The following is a 24,507-nucleotide window of genomic DNA, read 5'->3' as shown; positions in this document are numbered from 1 at the left end:
CGTCACATTCAACCCCGTCACATTTTTTACTATAACAGGGTTGAATTGTTGTGACAGGGTTGAATGTTTGACACTTCTTAGTAGATTACTCAATTGTAGACTCCTTGTATTGTGATGTGAACTGTCAGAAATAATCGATTATGGTATTTTATGTTCAATATTTTCAGACATCCCAATGGCAAAAACAGCAGCAGAGAGGCAAAGACAGTGCAGAGCAAGAAGGGATGCAGACGCAGAGAGAAGGGAAACGTATCTCAGGAGTGAGCGTGAAAGGTGGAAAAGGGACACAGAGATAGGAAAAAATAAATAAATAAGCAATCTGGGTGACAGAGCTAAACGATATATAAACGGAAGATGTGGAGGGATGCTAAAAAAAAGACAGAAGAAGAGGGAAGCTTTGAGGAATAGCGACATAGCGACTCTGCTGCTGTTTTTGCCATTGGGATGTCTGAAAATATTGAACATAAAATACCATAATCGATTATTTCTGACAGTTCACATCACAATACAACAAGTCTACAATTGAGTAATCTACTAAGAAGTGTCAAACATTCAACCCTGTCACAACGATTCAACCCTGTTATAATAAAAAATGTGACGAAGATCGATTGATGTTTGTGATTAATTAATGCTTAATGCTTTTGATTTAATGTTAAAAACTTACTCAAATGTTTGTTTGTTTTTGCCAACTTTAATAAAATAAAATGTTATTGAATGTGATATCATTCATTTTACAGGTAAGAAATCCATGATACTATATTGAAATAATGATCATCACTTCAACCCTGTTATCATTTTCAACCCCGTTATGCTGAGTTCAACCCTGTTATTTGATAGTTTTTATTAATATTTTCGTGATAAGAAGACAAATTAGGTAAATGTTTGTTTTGCTGTGTGCAGAATTTACAGGACAGTTGGAAAACATATGAAAGCCTAATTAAATCCTAATGTTAATGCATATTTTGTGATAATATATGAAGACCAATGTTAGATACAGTTTTCATGACCTGATTTGGTATTCAAATTGTGAGTATTTAAAAATAAAATCTACATGCAATAAATGATATCAAACAAGGGACATCTCATTGAAAAGCTTCTACAAAAATGTACTTGAAAATCTTTTTAAATCATATTTAAACAGGGTCCAAGTGGTCTGTGACGGGGTTGAACTCCAAAACAACTTTCAGTAAGAAAAAACACTCAATATCGATTAGAATTTCATGCCTGAGGTGGGAAAATGTATTTTCTTAAAGGTTTGACTAATCCACTATCACATGAAATGATCAGAAATAACTATTTAAGGTAAAAAAAAAAGAAAAAAAGTATGACCCAAAAGGCACCCAATTCAGAGAATCACCCAGCTGTGGCTGGTCCTAAAGTGGCAGCAGCTAATTCTCGGAGAAAATTATTAACAGCTCTTGACTAAAGAATGTGTGTAGCTTTAATACGGATTTCTCTATATTTAGTTTATAATTTATGCAGTGCGGAATGTTTTGATAACCTTATCCAAATTCTATATATTTCATATCTGTTAGACAGGAAAGGCACAGGTAAATTTGACATTTATAATGGGTTTGTGTAAGGTTTGTTTTAAGTTCACTTAAATTAAAAGTTTTTATATTTTTTGAAGCCTAATAAATATTTAAAATTTGGGGGGATAATCATTTTCATTTTTTCTTAGAAGCCTATAATAAATAATAGTTTAGCATCCAAATAAATCGCGAATATGGAAAAAAAAAATTATTCGAATGAGAGAGTTAGGTGAGCCCAACGAAATTATTTCGTTTTGGCTTGTTTATAGATATTTTTTTTCATTCTTGTTCTGTTCTGAATATCATTCAATTTAAAGGATTTGTTGAGGAATATTTTTTGTGAATTTTTTAAGCATACATCAAACGATAGTAGGCTATATTAATTGGTTAAAATTCTTACAATGGTTAATGGTTAACCGGTTAATTAGCATCTCTGTAGCTTTAGCTAGATCAAAAGAGTGCAGAATCAACTTTGCGTTGCGATCGCGTCACGGATAAGCCACTGCACGTGCATCATCAAAAGCGGTTGCTAAGAAAAGGCTTAAGAATAGGCCTATGGGTCGCCTCAAAAAAAAAAAAAAAAAAAAAGGGTCGCTCTTGAAAAAGTTTGAAAACCACTGGTCTATAGTGTAGGTATCTTACGTATACAGATGCAAATGAGACACGTGTGATAGCATGAGAGCACGCTGCCCAAGTAAACCCAGACAGCAACATAGTCTCGGCCCAGATCCAGCCCTCATCTGGTACACGTGGAATCCACACGTACCAGATGTGGGCCAGCTCTGGGCCGAACACACTTATTGACAAGGTAAGGGTTTTAATCACAAAAATTTACCAATCACAATTTCCACACATCATGCAAGGTCACTGTATAAGCTGCTGACCCCCACCTGTGCATGTACTTTGTATTTGTGCACACAAAGCAGATTTACATGTCTAAGGCCACATCCACACGAAGCCAGAGAAGCCCTATCCGATTTTTTTTTTCCGCTCAAAAAAAAAATTCCGTAAACACGGCGTTGTCTCAAGAAATATCTGCGTACACACGAAACAACTGAAACCGACTCAAAACGATGTAGTTTACATGCCAGACCAGTATGTGGCGCTGTAATTCTGCCACAGACATACACTAAAAACGGAGAAGAAGACTTAAAGCATGCGCATAAACCTTGCGCACTGTATACAATGATAATATTAGGCACACTAGCTTCTTTTTTTCTTTTCTTTTTTTCTTTTTTAATCAAGAACTTTGTTGAACAATATGAAAAACCATAAATGTAGTTGCTGTGACTTAACGGTGTCTGACTAGTTGACACTTGGTGTGATGACATCATCGTTTCACAAAATGTACGGATTGGCCGTACACACGAAAACGCAAGGGCGGCGTTTTCAGATTTATCCACCTTGGGACCCGGTTTAAAAAAATAGCGGTTTCAGTCTCCGAAAACGCCGGATCCGTGTGGACGAAACGCCAATACGATAAAAAATGTATACGTATACAGCGAAACGCGTCTCCGTGTGGACGGGCCCTAAGATACTGTAGCTATCATTAATTTTAGTTGTTAATTTGAACCTTTAATAACAATACCTGCTGACAGGGCTTATGTTTACTGCATTAGTTGAGAGATTTTTTTCCTTGATACATGTAGCTACTGTACTTGATATTTATCCAAATTAATTGATATTGAATGAAGATCGGAATCGTATCACAAGCGAGTTGAAATTGTGAAATTTGTCCAGCACTAATAAAAACAGTAGGCTACTGGTTATTGTACCATGTAAGCTTTGTAACATGTTGTCACTAAACTTAATGAAATTCTGTTTAGTTACCAAACGTTTTGACAATCTACATTTCTTTCTCTTTTTTTGCCTTTTTGTTTTACAACAGACAGAAACCTGAGTGTTGCATGAAGATCCTCTATAGCAGTAGCCAATTAAATAGCCTGGAAAAAGCAAGTACTAAATATAAAACCTAATCAAAATCATTAAGAATCACTACATTTCCACATTCTCAGACTTCAGACTTCAATATTTAATTAGATATGATTCATTGCTAAATGAACATGCGATTGAATAATTAACTTTCAAAACATGAATAATTGAGGCCCTAATTGATGTCGCTTGCCTCTCTGGACTCATAATATATGAATGTGCGAATATACCTTGCATCATGACGGATACATTTTGAGATAATATATTCTTACGAGGCAAAGAAGCAAAGCGATGTTAATTCCAGACATCACGGCGGCTCTTATGAAACACAAACTGACGTGAGCTGGCAGAGATGCGAGAGCTGCTCTTTCAAGGGTGATGGCAGGAAAAAAGAAACGGTTCAAAGTTTTGTAACGTTTGTTGCTCTTGTTTTAGATTTCAAATAATATTTCATAGAAACTACAACACCTGCTGAGACAACAAATCGCAGGGCTTGTTCCCCAACTGCCTGAGAGGATGTCTCTCTAGAGAGACTGAGTGTGAGTGTGTGTGTTTGACTTGCTGACAGGCAGACAGACAGGCGCTTTATATTGTGTTTGCGAGTAGTACCCTAAAGCGCAAGGTAGAGTGAAAAGGTGAAGAGGAGGTGTGTGTGAGTGTGTGTGATTGAGAGATGTGCAGCAATCTCAGGAGGCTTCCAGACTGAGCTGATGTTATCATGGGGATCAGCTCTTAAATACAGCCCACTACATGTTTGTGTGTCTGGTGGGTCGTGGCAGATTGGCTTTGTTCTGGTGCTTGATTCCTCTCCTGTCCCACCACACACACACACACACACACACACACACACACACACACACACACACACACACACACACACACACACACACACACACACACACACACACACACACACACACACACACACACACACACACACACACACACACACACACACACAGGAACCTACACTTGTAACTTTAACCCATTTAAAGTGTCAAATATAACCCTATATGACAACCAACTAAAAAAAAAAAAAAAATCTTATCATTAGAGACTATCAACAACTATCACGAACAAATCAAATACGTTTTGTTAAATTATTCTTAGAAATATCAACAAATCAGCATTTTAACTTTGCAGAGCTATCGGTCTAAAAAAGAGCAAGAACATTTAAAAGGTCTAATAATATTTTTATTACATTTACGAGCACTACAGCCTATGAATATATGACATCAGTTTAACAGTGTGAATAAAAGCATAGTTTGATTTTTTGTCCATTCTTCTTTGAATTTTCGGTCTACGTCATTGTCTTCGGTGAATCAGAACAATCCATCTTGTCATGGCGTTCATGATCAGACGTACTGCTGTATCAGTGTCCTTTTTGCACATATATTTTATTAGAGGAAGACATGGTGAAATATGTGCGCATGGACCGTGCTGGTTAATTTTTGGAGCAGGTGAGAATGAAATATACAGATAAAAACTTGAAACACACTTGCTCCAGTTATGAATTCTGATTGTTGATCCTGGTTCAAATTAGTAATCGACTAATATGGATTTTTTTTAAATTGGCCAATGCTGAAATCCTACCCAGACAGCATACATATCCGGGCCTCATCAGGGACAACAATGGCACATATGGCTAAGTTCTGGCCCACACACATCAGGGATGCGTTTCCCGATAACATTGTCTCTTAGCGCACTACGAAGACTCTTAAAGGGCACCTATTATGCAAAATTCACTTTTACATGGTGTTTGAACATAAATGTGTGTGAGCAAAACCACCCTAGAATGATAAAAATCCACCCAGTAGTTTTTTTACTATCTCAGTAAATCACAAGCACTGTCTCAGAACGCCCTGTTCTAGATTTCCCTCACTGTGACGTAGAAATGCGCTAAGCCCCACCGACGCGGTTTGATTGACAGTCTGGTTTTGGCATAGACCCCGCCCTCGGTGATCTGCATCCTCCATTGTTTCAACGACAGTGTAACTTAGGTGTTTGTTGTGGAATTTAAGAATGGACATAGTAGTCTTCACTGACATCAGAGCCACTGAAAACGCAGCGGATGGATTTTATTTATGAAGAAACGGCGCCACTTAAACTTCCTTCATTTTCTGACTGACTGTTTAGTGAACGAGGGTCAAAGTTAATCAAGTGTGGATCATTGCCTACAGTTCGCGATTCAACGTCACCTCCAGAAGTAAGTGTATTTTATGATTTTTGAGCAAATAGTCATTTCAATCGATGTCAGCCAGTTCAACAACAAATGCGTCTAAAGCTATTTATTGTCGTCGTCATAGATGTCTCAACAAACAACGTCAGACAGTTTTATGTCACGTAGGCTATCATTTTTGCAGCAATTACAAATGTAAATAAATTAAGGTCTGCTCTATCTCCATAGACAGTGTATATAAACGTCTATCTCCCTCCCCTTCAGAAAAAAATTAAATAAATCGTTTGTACTTAGCAAACGTTATCACAGTATTTGTGTGTGTGTGTGTGTGTAGTTTCAAAAAATTGCGTGAACGTTATCACAGTTCGTGTGTGTGTGTGTGTGTGTGTGTGTTGCACATCCATAATTGCAAAGGGGACGCGATTAAAACTTTGTAAGTACATAAATGTATCAAATAACCATTCCGAGACGTTTAGTCCATTCTCATTCGTGTCTCTTCATCATCTGGGTCCAGCAGCAGGGTGGGGATATGCAGCTCATTAACATTTAAGGTGGTACACTCCAAAACAGCTCTTTTTAAAACAGGCCCCAAAAATGACATTTTCAAATGGTTATAATAAATTAACTGTGGGGTATTTTGTGCTGAAACTTCACAAATGCATTCTGGGGACACCCAAGACCAATATTACATCTTGTAAAAAGGGGCATAATAGGTGCCCTTTAAGGTATAACTTAACAAAAGGTTTACGATTTCTAGGCGTGTTCCTTAAGATATACCTTCTTACGTGCGACGTTACCCGGCGCTGTCCGTGGCAATGGTGCTGAATTGGTTAATATTGATGGCTCGAGAATCAATTATTCTCTCGTCCTCTCTGGCTGCCTCACTGCATTGTGTGAGAAAGCGGTGTTCTTTATAAAAGAAGCACTTCAGAAATAGTTGAAACTGCATTTATTAGTTTCATGGGATATAATAAAAAATAATCCAAACTATAATAGCCTAGCCTACATATTTTAAAATTGTATCATATATTGCTGCCACAATAACCATTACAATTTTTTACGTGCTTTCTTCTCTTTCCCATTTTTGTTCGCTGAGGTGGAGCTGTGATGAAATATTGTTCTTGTAAATACTTTACAGCATTTCTGTAATAAAAGTGTACATCTTACGTACGGTGTTCGGCAGTGATCAAAAAGGATTTAAACAGTGAATTTTTAATCTCTTCTTGTAAGCTCAGAAATGTGGATTCAGACGGCAATCAAATTACCACACGACCTGTTTGTCAAAAAACAGTAGGTAGGCTAATTTGGCCAGGGATTTTTACGCGGGTTGGGTGAGAAAAAACACTGACATTATGGATTCGGATGGCAATAAAATCACCGACTTACCCCTGTAAATGTTTAAAATACCGGACGAGCCCATGAGAAACAATATTAGCGTCCTAATAGGACTTAACTGACAGAATACTTTCACTGGCCTTTGAAAGCGCTCCGCGGACGGCGCCGTCTTTTAGAACAACTATTCGCTGTATCGCTGCCATAGTTTGAGCAAATTCCCCACCACAATCATTCCCTTTAAATAGACTATTACGCCTTTAATGGTTTGCCAGCTGATGTACCTTTGGATAATATAATAAAAAATCTAACAACAATCAGAGTAATGACAATTTTATTCTTTGCATGAAAACACTTTAATGAGCCTAATTGAACACTGTCTGGGTGTATTAAAACTTAAAACACCAGTGATAAGGTAAAGCTAAGAGTGGTCCAGACCAACCTTCCGAATGTATGACTTACAGAAGGTATACTTAACTAAGACCGTTTCGGGAAACACATATTAACGATAAGGTACATCTTAAGGTGTAACTCAAGAACGACGTAGCGTTAAGAAGGTTTCGGGAAACGCAGCCCAAGCCGGTTTATTTTGAGTTGTGGCTTGCTGTGTGTGGCCCGTGTAATCTTTGCTGCTGCCAGAACTGAGCCATATGTGCCATAGTTGGCCCAGATGAGGCCCAAATATGTATGCTATTGCCAGCCACACTCAGACTATCGCCGTCATCCATGTGGTATGTGGGCCAGAAGAATGTGGGAGATGTTTATATATATATATATATATACATATATATATATATATATATATATATATATATATATATATATTATATATAAATACACACTACTTATAATAGAAAGTAACATTCTAAAAATTATACTTTTTCATTTACTTTCTGTGTTAAACAGTTCTGAATACTAATTTATTAAACAGAGCAATTACTGAGGATGAGTCTGCGCTCAGGCACTGGTGTTCTTAGCGCTGTCAAAATAAAAGTCACTTATCAACTAAACAGAAAAATGTATCAGCTGATGGCAATAATTATATATTGACCATGTCAACCACTAGTATAAATCATTTTTCTTTTTGCACAAGCCTGACCCTTGCTTTTTATTGAGTGTTTACTCTTGCATTTCATTTCCTCTCTATCTCACTCACTTTTTCTCTCTCTCTCAGCCCTCATTCTGAGCAACTCATTTGGTTCAGATCCAGATTAAGTGAGGTCTTAATTAGAACAGATCTGAAAGCATTGGTCTGCGTTTTCCCGCTCCGCTTCCAGCTTGCCCGCATGCTCTCCTCGTTTTCTCCCGGCCTGTTTTCAGAGGCTCTCATGGAGCAATGCGCTGGCAATCTTAATTAAATCAAACATCAGACGCAGCGCAAGCCCACTGCCACAAAGACTGTCTCAGATTAGAATGCAGTTTAAAGAGAAAGGGATAAGACAAGTTAAAGCCCAGCACTGCCAATGCTGAGAGAGAGAGAGGGAAGTTTAAGTTGCTACGGCGCCTGCATTTAACATGATGTGGTGGAAGAAAGTGCAGGAGATGTTTGGATAATGCGTTTTAATAACAGTATTTGTGCTTTAGATTGAATTAAATGACTACATGGCAGTTACAATCAAGTCCTCAAAGAACAAAGACTCTCTACAAGACCTCAAATACCTTAAAACACACAATGGGGAATTCACAAAGAATGAATTGTGCTGGCTGATTGTGCTGTTAATTTGCATGCCATGTGTTGTTTCATTTTCTAAAATGCTGAAAATGAATTACTTTCTTATGCTAGTGAATAACCATCTTGCTTAAAAACAGCCCAAGCCGCTATTACTAGTTTAAAAGCATCACCTATGTGTTGAAAGCAATGTGTTTGAACAAGTAACAACTTGGTTTTGTTTTAAGCATTAGAGAAACACATTTCTGTGTGTGTGGGTTTGTATGAGAGAGAAGAGTGTTCATGATTACCTGTGGCTGCTCTGGCTGTCAACCATTAAGTGATTTATTCACATTATTTCAGTATTTTTAGCTAGGAAAAAAAAAGGTTGTCTTTTGCTTTTTTTTGTAACAGGCCTGCAGTATACCTAAAAAAAATATTTAAAAAGTAATAATTTCATGCCCATTGACTATATAAAATATTAGTGATGCGCAGATCGGAATTTCACGTAAATTAATCAAACTTATCAATTCCACTGATTTTGCTTCTCAAGAGGTATGTTAATTATGTAATACTAACATAATCATAAATATATTAAATCAGAGTTAATAAAACATCTATATATATATATATATATTAGGGCTGGGAATCACTGGGTACTTCACGATACGATACGCGATACATTGTTCACGATACCGATAATATCACGATATGGCGATACTGCGATAATCGATATATTATCAGTAATAACTCACAATATATCATGTTTTAAGAAATAAAAAGTTTTTTTTTTTATTAGGAAAATGAATCTTCATTTATTTTTTTGGATGAAACACAATAACAAAAACAACTTGTGTCTTATCAGTTGCAACAAAACAGTCACAGACACTATTTTTGTTTTGCTCGCAGATGATTTTTTTCACTCTGGAGAAATCGAGTGGAATCGGTGATGCTCGCACGGTCGCGGCTCGCAGCGTGTGAGAGGAATTACGAGCACCTCCCGACCTCCCGATAATTTTTAAACATGTTTAAAAAATTCGGGGAGTCGGCCCGATTTTCACCAGCTGTCCCCTATTGCCAAATCATACACAACCACGTCGATGGGGCTATACCTCAGTGGCAGCAACCATACAGCATGCGCATACACTGTGTGGCAGCAACCATACAGCGTGCGCATACACTGTCACACACACACGCACACACACACACTTTTCTCTCTCTCTCTCTCTCTCTCTCTCTCTCTCTCTCTCTCTCTCTCTCTCTCTCTCTCTCTCTCTCTCTCTCTCTCTCTCTCTCTCAAGTTTTTATGTTGAAAGGAATGGCTACTGTTCTCTGCTTTTCAACAAATCATTTGCACACACATTTATGTCATTTTTCTATCTGAAGCTTTGCCTGCATGCATGCAACATGACGGTCTCTGTGTTTAGCGCAAAAGCCCACGTGATTGCTGCCGGCTCGGGATAAAATTCGTGCAGGACAGTCGTGCCGTGTACCAGCTGCTTTGACGCGATTATCAGTTAAACTGACTTGCAACGTGTGCAATATCACGACCTCCCGAGTGTCCGAACTCGCACCGTGTACGCCCGCCCTAACGGCTTTTAAGATCGATACTTGGCAAGAGCGCATCGAGAATCGATCGCGGGAGTAAATATCGCGAGATATCGCCATATCGATATTTTGGCGCACCCCTAATATATATATCAATCAATCAATAAAAAGCATTTTAAAAGCCCTCTGAAGCTCACTGTTTACAATTTTATATAGCCAGGAAAATCACAGCGAATATACTGTTAAAGGGACAAAATGTACATTTCGCCACTAGAGGTCGCTTATTCAAAAAAAAGGCGTAGCTTGATGATGCCGTGAATGAGCGTATAGATTCATGGGAGTTGTCGTCTTCACCTCCACAGCCGATGGAAAGCAATCATCTGTTTTGGCATCCCTCCACCTTCCCAACTCCACCAACATAATTAGGCATCTTGTTACCATACTCATCATCCAAGCATTAGTAGTCCCACTGGGGGGTATATCTAAGCTCGAGTTGACGTTGCTTCCTCGAGCCCCTCCACTGCGGACAGCAAGCCAAATACGCTAAACCTTATTAGCTTAAAGATTATATGGGCAAACAAACTCGTGAAAAACTGGAAATTGAGGGAAATGCGGATATGACGTCATTGACAGGCGACGCAATGACATGGACCTTGTCCTAGTTAAGATTGCTGATTTCTCTGGATTTAAACGTTCGAAACGTTTGGGATAATGTAAGTACACAAGTCAACATTGTTTTAGTGATTTTTGTATATTGTATTCAAATATCTTCCATATTGTGCCTTTAATATTCCTAGTAGGAATCTCTTTGTAGGTCCATTCATTTGAAGCTTAGTTGTTTAAAAAGGACATATATGTCATATAAGCCCCTTTCACACAGAGATTCCGGAAAATACACGGATAAAGTGACCCGGGATCTGACCCGGGTTCGTTTGATTTTGGTTCATTCACACTGCCAGTGATTTTCCGGAATCAGAGAGTGCGTTCACACACAACCCGTAAAAATGCCGTAAAGACACGTGACATCGATGTGACTTGTAATCTCAGCAGCGTCTTAAGTTTGCTTATGAGCTGCGATCTCTCTCTCTCTCTCGAGAAACCACGCTTGTGCATTTATTTCTCTGATTCGATCATAAAATTGCGCTTTACGTACCGTTTCACATCTGGCGAACGATCCCGCGCTTCAGCGTCATCACTACGACACGGCATTATTACGGCTTTTGTTCACACAGCGCGCGTTCCGGGACTGAACACGGCAATGTTACTAGGTCCCGACCCGGCGTCGATCCCGGGATAAATCCCGGGTCGAGTTTGCGTTCACACAGAAGGCGCTCTGGCAATTTGCCGGCAATTTGCCGGGTTCAAATCGCTGTGTGAAAGGGGCTATAGTTTGCTCAACATACTAGATTCTACTGTACTTCATAGCAGTGCAGTTACAGAAAAACAATAATCATCCCATCAGAATCATTAAATAAAACAGCATTGCCATAGAATAAGAGACTGCACCCTTCAGAGCGCTCACTTCAAGTGCTCTTCTCTCCACAGTGAGCGGCATACAGATGCTCTCTTTCAAATGGAATTCGCTGACACAATGTAAAGGTCAAAGGTCTGAGTCAGACTGACAGGCAGGGCCTTGAGATCAGATGAAAAAACAAAGGAAAAGCCTTTGTTTGGTAGTTGGAAACCAAACCCATGACCCAGAATTAATCAGAACATCTCTGAGTCTGTTCAGTCCTACAGCGTGTCCCTCTGAGCTCTCCGTCCGGCTGCTATACACCTTATCCCCCCCCCCCCCCCCCCCTTCTCTTTCATTCTATCTTCTCGTCTTTTTCTGCTGACTATCCTTTTGCTCTCATCTTTTGTCTCCTGAGTGCTGTTCTCTCTCCCAGTGGTGTGTGGTGGACTTCTGAAGAAGCAAAGAAGTCCTCTCTGTGTTTTTTTTTGTTGTACATTTTTTACTTTACTTTAATGATTTATCATTAAATACATTTTTATATATAATAAGAATATAAAATATATATAAAAATATATTTATACACTACCATCCAAACGTTTGGAATTGGTCTCTTATGCTCAGCAAGACTGTATTTACTTCATCAAAATATAATAAAAACAGTAAAATTGTTAATGTTTTCTATTTCAGTAAATTTTTAAATGTAATTTATTCCTGTGATCAAAGCTCAATTTTCAGCATCATTACTCCAGTATTCAGTGTCCCATGATCCTTCAGAAATCATTATAATATGATGATTTGATGCTCAAGAAATATTTATCATTATTATCAATGGTGAAAACAGTTGTGCTGCTTCACATTTTTGTGGAAACTTAATTTTTTTTCAGGATTCTTTGATGAATAGAAAGTAAATAATTTATTAATATATATATATATATATATATATATATATTTTTTTTTTTTTTTTTTTAAACAAATATCTTTACTGTCACTTTTGTTCAATTTAATACATCCTTGCTTTTGAATGGTAGTGTGCTTTTATTATTATTATTTGTCATTTTTATTATTAAACTGTTGATTCATTTATATATTTTATATATTATTTTATATATTGTATCTGAGGTGCCAGAGTCATTTCATATGCCATTACACAGAGTGGAGCATGTTAAACGTTTTGTTTAATTCATCACAAGCAAAACTCTTCTCAGGAGTGGCCAGATGAATAAGTCATGACGATCAAAGCACAATCGCACAAGTGTTCTGTCCTCTCTCTCTTGTTCTCAACACTTCCCATTATATATGCACAACTAAAAGCATCTCATGGGAAACCTTGTGTGTGTGTGTGTGTGTGTTCTCTCACCCTGTAGGGGCAGTATGTGGTTGCTGTGGATCATGATGCTAAGCTGTAGCACAAGCTGAGGTGCGCTCTTCAGGAAAGCCTCCAGCAGCCGAAGCATGTTGATGTCAGCGCTCTCGAACATCAGACGCCAGTAGAAATGACGCTGACCCGGGTCGCTATGCCAACGGCTTTGCACTCCCAGGTACAAGGTGTGGACGTACCTAGAAACACGCAGAGGGGAAATGTCAAGTCGTTATTTAGGTTCAGTAATTAAAGGTCAAATGACGATATACATTAACAGTTGGACTACTGCAGGTAAGGGTCAGAAATTAACCAGGGTTTCAAAATGCCATTTATTCAATAATTAAATGTATTTAATAATTTTTCAAACATTCAGACCTATTTAGTGAAGCATTTAGTACAGTGTTTTGTTCTGCTGTGGTCCCACCAATGCACCAAAATGGTTTGCTGTACAAACAAAAATGTCTTGATATTACCAAGAACTGCATTAGCCCAGCAATATGCACACTTATGACATGAACAATTAACAATTTTGAAAATGCATAAACGACAGCATAAGTTTGATTTACCAGCCAAACACATAAAACAAACACTGGGCCAAATATTTTCTCCAAATATATTTGTATTAGTGACAGTATAAAGTGACCGTAAATTTACCATAGAGTTTGATTGGATGCTCAGCCTTTCTCATCCGCCTTTCTCTGCAATTCAGCACTGTTTTTCCTTGCTGTCTGTTTGTTATTTCATACAGCTTTCTACTGTGTAATCTAATAGAGTTTTGGACTGATTTTAAAGTCCACTCTAGCAGAGCACTTATTTTTTAGATTTAGAATTCCAATTAATTCATTCAAATGAAGTATTTGCTGTGTCTTATATGGTTCCAAAAACATGCCTTAAGGTAAAAACTGCAGCTGAAAATAAATTCCAGTTGAGGAGAATAACTTCTGACACTGCTGCTAGAAAATTATATTGGTTTTAACTTTTATTTAAATTAACGTTCTTATTTGCATATTCATGGGGTTAATAACATTGATTGGACATGAACATGATGCAACCTGTTTGAATATTTGCATATGCGAAACATTGCTACATAAATCAGCTATTTGTCTTATATTTCTTGAAATATACCACAAAAACAATACTGCCTCTCTATCAGTTCAGTTAATGCGTTTGGCATCACTGTTTTTGACATTTTTAACTGCGTCCCCTTAGATACTGAAACTAAACACAATGTGTGAGTGAGTGTGACAGTTTCTGTGACTTGCACAATCTGCATGAATATTTAATGAGGTAGGCATTAAATGTTGTTACATTTGAGTTGTGGCTTTTTTGAAAGGAGGGTTTTCTCTCTCTTTGGCCAATCTATAAAAAAGCCTGTAAAATGATAAAATATCAAACTACTGTGGGGAAATTCTGGTGGAAACCTGGTTGAATGGCAAGTAGGTGAGACAGGTCTAATACCTAAACAAGCTTTGGCTGAGCTGAGCGAACTGACTGTCAAAATGCCCATCACAATATGACACCAGGAGAGTGGCACTAAGCGCTTTTCACCTGTCAGCAGCTTTTGGCAGGAGAAGAAAAAGACACAACCCGATACCATACACACACACACACACGCGGTCAATGCGGTGAGCACAAGCTTGAGCCATCTTTTTTTTTTCTTCAGAAAGGATGCACTGAATGTGTACATGGACAAAGATAACTGAATGACTGATTCTTTCTCTTTCAGACAATTTTCAGATTCATTTCTCAAATTCTATTCAATTTCTTTCTCCTTTTCACTGTCAAATTGATTTATTTACTTCAATAATCAATTTGATTCTCAATTCTCAATTAGTTCAACTGAATTGGAGTATTGTTAAAGGCTCAGAGAAGAAGAAGACGGGAACCGACCGCTATTTTTAATCACCAATTAAACAAATAACAAAACGAAAGTAAAGCGGTATCCCCTCATGGACTACTACCGCATAAACTAAAACAAAACAACAACATATAAAGTCCAGGTCTAGTCCTCTCTCATCCTTCACTTTCATCACTCCTCCTTTTATTCATCCGGAGCTCCTCCATGGGACTCAAGACCGGTGTGGTGCGTACTCACCAGTCGAACAGCCTCGCTCCGTTTTCGCCCTGCTTGTCACATAAATAATCATCGTTTGGGGGCAAGTTTTGCTGCCAACTTGAAGTGTGACCTTCCAAACGGGCATACGTCACCAGAGAGGTTGTGAACTAAACCGTTTGGTGGACACGCATCACAGAGCTGGACTAAGGCGAACATTTGTTGTTAAAAAGTATATACATTTTTATATTTTTCAGAAAAATTGCTAGAGAAAACCCTTATTCATTGCCTGCACTGAAAAAAATTGTGTGTTGGATTTACATGATTTAATAGTGTACATCGGCTCCACATGAATCAATTAAGTTAAACATAATTTGTTCTTGTAACTTCAACATCATGGAATTATGTAGTCTCAAAGTGAATTTTAGAAGGCTCCCTGATATGATTCAGGCATTCAAATTTATATATTCATTCATCCATTAAGACTTCAAATATATTAGTGTCACACAATTTAGTTGATAGACTATAGCTAGCCATTAACTAGCAATAGCACTTATTGGCATTTTAAATGCTAAGATTTACATACTCCTTCAGCCAGAACAGTTAAAAGTTGTATAATAAGTCCACAGCCTAACCAAATGCTCCACTCTTCATCACAATGGTAACCCACTGTCATTTAAATGGTTCTAATAATTCCAATGTAATTGAACATTAAACACAATTGCACACTATCAAGTCTTCCCCTTTTCTAATTTTCTCAAAAACACATAAAATAACACTTCATTTCAACATTTATTCTCTCTTAATTCATCCATATGCAAAGCATGCTGGGAACTAACAAGCACCGCCCAGTTTCAGTTAATGCAACACAAATCATTAATTTAATCCAACACAAACGGATTAAGTAAACTTAAATTTGACATATTTAAGCAGATTGAAAACAATCAAATTAGGTTAGGACAAAATGTATAGCAATTGTGTTGCTTAAGCTCATTTTAATTAAGCAATTTGAACAAGCAGCAAAAATAAAAATTTTCAGTTTGACCCCATGGAGTCATGTGGAGCCCTTTGAAGCTGCCTAAAAATGTATTTTGGACAGTCAAAAATGGACTACGGTGAGTCCCAATACAGTGAACTTGCAATAGATTGAGAAAAATCCTGGAATGTTTTTCTCAAAAAACGTAATTTTTCTTCGGCAAAAAAAAAAGAAAAAAGTCAAATACTTCTTGGACTGCCTGGGGGTGTGTAAATAATTTTTTTTAGGTGAACTATTCCTTTAATCTTTCTTCTATTGCCCTTTCAAGCTGAATTCTGAAATTCAATTGGTTCAGTTAAACAATTCAACACTGATTTGATCAAAGAACTTTCGAATTCATTTGATTCAAATAAATTATGTATTATGACAATTTGTAGAACTCATTCAATTAAAGAATTCTCAGATTCAATTCAATCTCTTGTTCTCAATCCTGTTCTATTTTTCTTTCTCTTTCTACCTCGCTCTTATCTCGGCTCTAACCAGGTTCAGGCCAGCTACATTATCTAAAGGCTGCAGAAGAATACTTTATCCCGAGCTCTACACTTTCAGCCTGCAACGGGAGGGATTTTTTCATGATAGGCGGTGAGGGCCAAATATTGTATTTCATGCTCCTCTCTGATAGACTAAAGGTTTTAAGGGAACTGAGCCTGCATAGCACTATGGGAGATTTTGAGATGATCCATTGCCAAGTGCTCCATGCGAAGTGAATGTAAAAAATTGTATCAGCGATGAGAGAGAGAGAGAAAACCGAAAGCAAAGACATGTGAAATAAAAAATAAAATCATGAACAATATGTTACAATTTGTGCTGTCTGTGTGTGTGGTGTCTCAGACAGACATTTAGCCAGCATGTGCGCTCCAGCACATCCATTATCAAAAGGATGAATTCATCTTGAGGTCTCCAGGGCTCTGGAGTGGTTTGGAGTGATGAAGCCTGAGCAAAATCAGAGAACCACCTCAGATGCAGCAAGAATCTAGTTTTTCTACAAATATATCGTAGAGAAATGCCTTTTTGAGGCTGATGAAGAATCGGAAGGACAGGTAGCAGTGAAACACATTGCAGATGAACCTGAGAACAAGAGAGAAGAGACTAAAGCAGCCAAGCTTTACAGTATGAAGGACTTCAATTGCATTGCGCATTGATTCTGGCATAATGAACCCTGATTACTTTATACACAGGACCTGAAGGAAAGCAGAGAGTTCCATCTAAGGAGCTATACAGAGAGACAGAAAGAGAGAGCGAGAGAGAAAGAGAAACTGAGCATGTATGCGTGTGGTTAATTTATCCTCTGCAGTAATTAGCACCCCTGTCCCTGTTGAGACCGCCGAGAAGCATTCTTGTCTAACACGCTTACAGTCAACACTATTTAACGCCGTCCGAATTTCAGCAGTAAACAGCATTATTATCGGGTGTCTATTAGCAGATGTGCCATCTGCTGTGTATAGAAATGAAGGAATGCGTGAAAAATTTCCAAATTCAATTGAATCTGAATTTCTCAAAACTGAAATCAACAGAAGATCTCTAATTCAGTTGATTCCATTAAAGAATAAAGAATTCTAAAATTCACTGGTTCAGCCAAGTCCAGCTCGGCTCATTTCCTGCAATCTGGATTAGACAAAAAAAAAAAATCTTTCACTAATCAGACATAACATTTTTGATGATTGTGGCATTTATGTGAATGCGACACTGCACCTTTAAAATTGCATTAAAACCGAAGTAACAGGAAGCTCTAGGAACCGAATGCTGCTCTCATTCCCTCCTAATCCCAATCACAGTTCTTTATCCATAATTTTCCTTTCATCTTCCAGTTCTCCCACTCCAGGTCTATGGGGAGTACTCAGAGGCAGCACTAAAGGCAATGTATCTGTGCCATGTTGTCCCTTCTGCTCTCATAGTTAGCCACTGGTCCTGTCTGGAACCACAGCATCAATATTCTACTACAGACCCACAAGTCAAACTCCTATACACTGAAAATGTGTTGAAACTACGTCTACTTACATAACCCAATGTTTTGATCAAATTTGACTTTTGAATGACTATTACATTTATTGTGCAGTTTTAAATGTGATGGCAATACAAGCATACATACAATTCTTACACACACACACACACACACACACACACACACACACACACACACACACACACACACACACAAACACACAAACATACAAACACACACACACACACACACACACAAACACGGTAATGTCAGGGAATGAACTGACATTGTGCAAAAACAGCTGACCTGCTGTTTCAGTCAGCCTCATTAAAGTGTACAACCCTCAGACCTCCATTTCACCTCAAGCACATAGTCTACTTTGGTTTTTACTCATATGCTAGGAAATTAACAACAACAACAAGCTATACTGGAGATGCAACAACAATGGACAGCCACGCTGACGAGTGTGACAGGGTTGAGAGATAAATGCAACTCTAGTTTTAAATGAGTACAAAGACATTTTTATCGGCTAACTTCTGGAGAGAATAAGCACAGACCAATTGACCTAGACCCAAGACTAGAGAGACAATGGACTTTCAATCCCATTTCTACTCAAGATCTCATACCATCTCAAAGGAACTTTCAGAGAGGTGTATACAGCAAATGTGGTCGATTTTTACATGGTTTCTAGCTGGTCAAGGCTGGTAATGGCCAGTCAAAGTAGGAGCCAGTCAACCTAGTAGACTATTCTAGAGGAGCCCACCTTGTCTAAACTGGTTGAGCTGATTTAACTTCTGAAAACACCTTGAGCTCAAGGATGAATTATGGTACTGTGTGTGTGGCCCTGGGACACTCTTTGGAGGTCCCCTTTTGTCGCAATTATGAGATAATATTCACATACTGTAACAATATCAAAATTGCAAAACAAATGTGCAAAATAAAGTCATATAAAGTTACCTTCCGAAGTATAAAATAAAGTGGTTTTTCGTATAGTTGCACATACAAAACTGTTTTATGTGCAATCCATTGCAAAAGAGATTGTTTTGGTAGTTTTAGTGCATTTTGAATGTGAAATTAACTGCTGCACCGAGTTGGAGAACTGTGTGAAGAGTTTTGAAAAAGTGACCTAAGTGTTGAGAAATGTGTCCTAGCGTTTGTAAAAAAAAAAAACTGCTATACAACACCAAAGCTGCAAAAGTACTGCTTTAACATTTCAATTTTTTTTTGCTTATTTCACACTGTGGCGATACTCACTGGCACACGTACAAGTGCTCTTCATCTATCTATATCGATATTACATCTGTGGTGGCTTGTTTCCAGGAGTCTGGAGGCCCCTTGCAGTCAGTGACCCCAGGGCACTGGTCCCGTTGGCTCGGTCCATAATCCATCCTTGCTTAAGATGGTATGACTTTTTTTTTTTTTTTTTTTGGAACGAGAGCTGGTGTGGGTGTTTAAGGTTAACACTTGTGCCAAACTGTGAACATGTGGAATCAAAAAACACAAGCACATCAATCGCCTCTCGGATACACAGGGATTCCAAAGTGCATGCTCTAAAATATGGGCAAAATTTGTTGAAAAAACGTCTTGTCCTGTCGTAACCTTCGTTCCCCGATGGAGGGAACAGAGATGTTATGTCGATGAATGACCAATGAAGAGTCAATTGGGAGCCCCAATCACCTCGAGGCCAATGGAATTGGTGAGTGGAATTTGCATGCCAAGCTACTCCCCCATACATACGGGTATATAAGATGGCGGCTGGCATCCGCTCAGTCAGGATTTTGCCAAAGAGCCGAGACATGGTCCCCGCCATTGAATAATTCAGGGTTGTGGCAGGAGGGAAATAACATCTCCATTTCCTCCATCAGGGAACGAGAGTTACGACAATAACCAAGAGGTTCCCTATCTGTCAGTCATGTTCAACGTTATGTCAATGACTGACAAACGGGGTCCCATGGAAAGCGCCACAACTACTGAACTGTGTTATGAGTGTTGGAGACGCAGATGCAAGCTGAACAACTGGCAGTTTTCGGCAACTGCTCTCCTAAGTTGTAATCTATCCAGTGACCTATGTAAGCCCCCAGTGATAGTTTTCCATGGTGACAGGGCTTTCCATGGAGACGGTCATAGCTACTGTTCCTTAGATATGTTACTTCATGGGTAGTCTCGCTTTCAAAAACTTGCACTTTGAAACGCTCTCAAAAGTTTGAGTTTTCAGGCCCGTTGTTGTGTAAATGAACGGCCAAAAACGCATAAAACACTTTCCATTTTCAGTTAAAACAGTCATTTAAACACTCCCTTAGACAGCAGAATTTATTTCTAACTGTAACATATAGACCTAACGCGAGTTATAAGGAAGTCTGCTTCTGCAGGAACAAGAACAGTGCAAGTTTATGGTTTCGCGAACTTCACATACTTTTGAAAATCCAGCGTTTAGTTGATCGAGATAAGCGCTCATTGTCACAGAAAACCTGTGGAGATACACATATGATCTGACCCGAGGGGGAATTATATTTTTATCATGGCTGGTCTAAGATGGTTCTGCACATACTGTGGCTTGCTTTAACATCATGATCTGCGCAAGTAAATGATTCAATTTAGAGTGAGTCAAGGATGGAAAAATCTAATGCTATTCTGCTTTTACTCAATATGAGCCACATGCTGCTTCAAAGACAGGATGGCAAGTTCCCCGCGACTCCATTAGCATTGCAAAGCAACGAGCAGCGTGACTAACATCTCCTGTCTATCAGCCTGTCCCCACCTTAGTCCTCCACCATCCCAGCAACCCCTAGGGTAAAGCTGCTGTAATTAGCGTGATTAATGCTCATATTGAGTGTGAATGAGGCCTGGGAGGTTTTTACACACACACACACCACACACACACCACACACACACACACACACACACACACACACACACACACACACACACACACACACACACACACACACACACACACACACACACACACACACACACACACACACACACACACACACACACACACACACACACACACACACGGAGTCTGCCATACCCAGGTAGAGTCTTTTTTTGACTGACAGAGTTCCTCTGAAAACAAGTATCCAGAATGGAGAGGGAACTCATTAACTCAGCCAAATACAGCTAATTACACTAAACGAGGCTTAGAGCCCACAAAATACGGAAGTAGGGAAGATGCAGCTGGTGCGCAGGGTTCTAGGTGAAGAGCCTCTCTCTCTCTCACTCTCATTCACATTCACACATCCGCACATACATACATAAAACAGCTGCCGCCACATTAAAGCCTGACTGAAAGGACTTGACAAGATATTCATTGATATTATGGCTGCTTTGAATAAGAAATCAGCCAATTCTACCTCAAACGTCACATTGAACTTCAATAAAAGAAATCTGTCCTGGTTTGAATAGGAAAACATTTTACTCAACATGTTTATCCATAGCAAGAAGCAAATATAATCCTCCTCACACAGAAATGAAGCCCTCTTTAAACACACCTGAGCTTCATACACGTCTGCACACACACACACACACACACACACACACACACACACACACACACACACACACACACACACACACACACACACACACATTTCTGTTCAAGTGAACTCTTCTGTCATTACATCAAGATATTTGTTTCCATTCTTTTCACTTGTCACCATCATTTCTCTAATTTCTACTTGATTATGAGTTTTAAAACTCAAAATAATAATTTTTAAAAAGATGAAAAGAAAATTAAGCCAATTTTATGGGTTAATGACAAATTCTTGGAAAGTTCTAGCTAAGTTGTTGGGAAATGTTGGTTTCAAATGGTTTTGGAAAATGTTATGCCATTTAAAAAAAAGAAAAGAAAAAAAGTTGAAATCTAAAATGTCATGTGGCGTAACCATCAAGTAAAGAGCAATAACATAATTTCCTTGGAACTTGAATACAGTAGATCTGAGTGTAGTCAACTACTTTCAAAACGGTTTAAAATATTTTTAAGGTAAAACATATTTTGTTTTTACCAATATCCTTATGCTCCCCAAAAAATATTGAAATGAAAATTACAAATATATTCTTATAACACTGTTGTGATTTTTGTATTGTGACATTCCCTTCAGTTCTCATTAATGTAATGCTAAAAAAAAACTATACTTTTTAAATTGTAGAATATATACATCATCATATTTGAAATATTACTTTAAATTTATGCAGATTTTAATTAAAAAAAAATTTGTCTCCAGACGCCCTGATTCTCAATACTGTACTGATGTCCCAGATGTCTTTTTGAGGTTCACTCTTAAAGTGTAACTTGCAGGTTAACCCACCACAACCAATTAATGTGTAAATTAAAGTGCTCAATATGTATATATGTAAAAATGTCTGTCTTAAAATGCGTTAAAATAACATTTATTGGGGTTTATTCAAAGGTAGCGTGTTTTTACAGCAACTGGGTGATGACGTCATAAAAGGAAGTTGCAACCATACTCTGCTATACTCCTACTGTTTGTGGCTTGATTATAGAGAACGACTGGGAGACTGAGGAGGTGGGAAACTAGTGTTGTCAAAGTACCGGTACTTCGGTACTGAAAATGTGACGGTACCAGCATTTCTGTAGTACCGGGTATATTCGGTCCCCAGTAATAGGCAGCTGCGTTAAAGGGTTAGTTCACCCAAAAATGAAAATTCTGTCAGTAATTACTTACCCTCATGTTGTTCCAACCGCGTAAGACCTTCGTTCATCTTCGGAACACAAATTAAGATATTTTTGATGAAATCTGAGTGCTGGGTTCATTCATTTCCTTCTCTCTGGGCCTCTAGTTGGTTCGCGTAGTGTTTTTGCGCAGCGCGTCTGTGTTACACGTCACCACGTACGCTCACTATTGGCCGACGCTGGTCATGTGTGTGACGCGCAGCGCAAAAACACTACGCGAACCAACTAGAGGCCCAGAGAGAAGGAAATGAATAGTGGAATAAAGTCGTTATTTTTGTTTGTTTTTGCGCACAAAAAGTATTCTCGTCGCTTGATATACTTAAGATTGAGCCACTGTAGTCACTTGGACTATATTAACGATCTCTTTAATAACTTTTCTGGGCCAGCAAGTTTGGGCCACCTAGCAGCCTATGGAGAGTGACCCAGCACTCAGATTTCATCAAAAATATCTTAATTTGTGTTCCGAAGATGAACGAAGGTCTTACACGGTTGGAACAACATGAGGGTGAGTAATTACTGACAGAATTTTCATTTTTGGGTGAACTAACCCTTTAAGTCGCTTCCATGTTTATCTAAGCACAGGGCTCCAGTCCAGACTAACTTTCATTACTATGAGCACTGTAGCCGATATATACCACGATATAGTGTCTGTGTATATTAAACTGCAGAAATACTATTTAAATATTAACCTTGCATGTTCTGTTTGTCTCTGTGTGAATGAATGGCGCAGACGCGCGTGTCATTTACCTCACACATACACACACACACACACACACATGCGCACACACACACACATACACACACACTGAAGCACCAGTGATGCTCGCGCTGTTTTCAGTCTAGCTGCTGCCAGTCACGATATGATGATATGATGAAATTCATCTCCAGAGCCACTCTGAGTCATTTTACCGTTTCATTTGAGAAAAACTATCGTCATATCATACACGCACAGAAACTCAAAGGTCTTCACGGCAACTCGTCAAAATAAAAGTTCGGTTTAATTTTGCGTGCATGCTGCCTGAACCCGTTTGTTTTGCGAATAGCTTACTCTCATTTCTGGCAGGATCACGGTCCTCTTGAAGCCAGCACACACGATTAAGTTTACAATTGAGTTATTTCAATATAACTGCTAGCCTACTTGCTATTAGACAACAGTAACTCTAGGCTTGGAGTTCCTTTTATGACGTCACGCCCAGCCTAGTGGAAGGGAGCGGGAGTGCTTAAAACCACTAAAAAGTACCAACTTTTCATATTATATTCAGCATTTTGGTATGAAAAACATACAAAACAGTGGTGGGCGGTTCTTATCTTTATGTTTATTGCATTTTCTTCTAGAAAATTTTTACCTGCAAGTTACACTTTAAGCAATATGTTAGGACTCTCTTGTGTGTTTTGACCTGTTTGAACTCTTTCGTAATTCGCAGTGGAAAGTTCTCTGTCAGGATGCTTTATACAGCTGCAATAACTTTTATTGGAAGATATAAAGTCCTCAGAGCGAGGAAGAAAGAAAGAAAACGAGCAGTTAGAAAACTAAACTGCTGCATGTGGTTTAACTAAATTAGGGTAATTATCCCATTTGAATGGAGAGAGTCCAGTTCAAGCCATGGATTATACACTAAACCCAGGTGAGTGACTGTCTGAATGAGTTTACTTAAACTGTAAATTGAACCCACTAAGCAATTACAGTTCAAAAACATCATCAATATTTAGTGTGTGTATTTAGCTATAGTTTAGGAACAAAACTTCCCTCAGGAGTGAGCTGAATCAGAGAAAACCTTCCTTTGGTGGCATTC

General features: G+C 38.5%; 1 protein-coding gene across 1 annotated transcript in view; it reads right to left on the bottom strand.

Annotated features, from left to right (window-relative positions):
* xkr7b (XK, Kell blood group complex subunit-related family, member 7b) overlaps positions 1–24,507 on the bottom strand; it is a 78,850-nt gene that overhangs the window by 5,045 nt on the left and 49,298 nt on the right. Inside the window, exon 2 of the mRNA XM_082144503.1 lies at positions 12,985–13,184. Coding sequence (XP_082000629.1) covers positions 12,985–13,184 — 200 coding nt within the window. The remainder of the gene's footprint in view (positions 1–12,984; positions 13,185–24,507) is intronic.

The sequence above is a fragment of the Leuciscus leuciscus genome (assembly GCF_965113295.1).
Source record: "Leuciscus leuciscus genome assembly, chromosome: 18".
NCBI classification, from domain to species: Eukaryota; Metazoa; Chordata; class Actinopteri; order Cypriniformes; family Leuciscidae; genus Leuciscus; species Leuciscus leuciscus.
The sequence above is the reverse complement of the archived record's forward strand: the minus strand, read 5'-3'. Positions and strand labels throughout refer to the sequence as shown.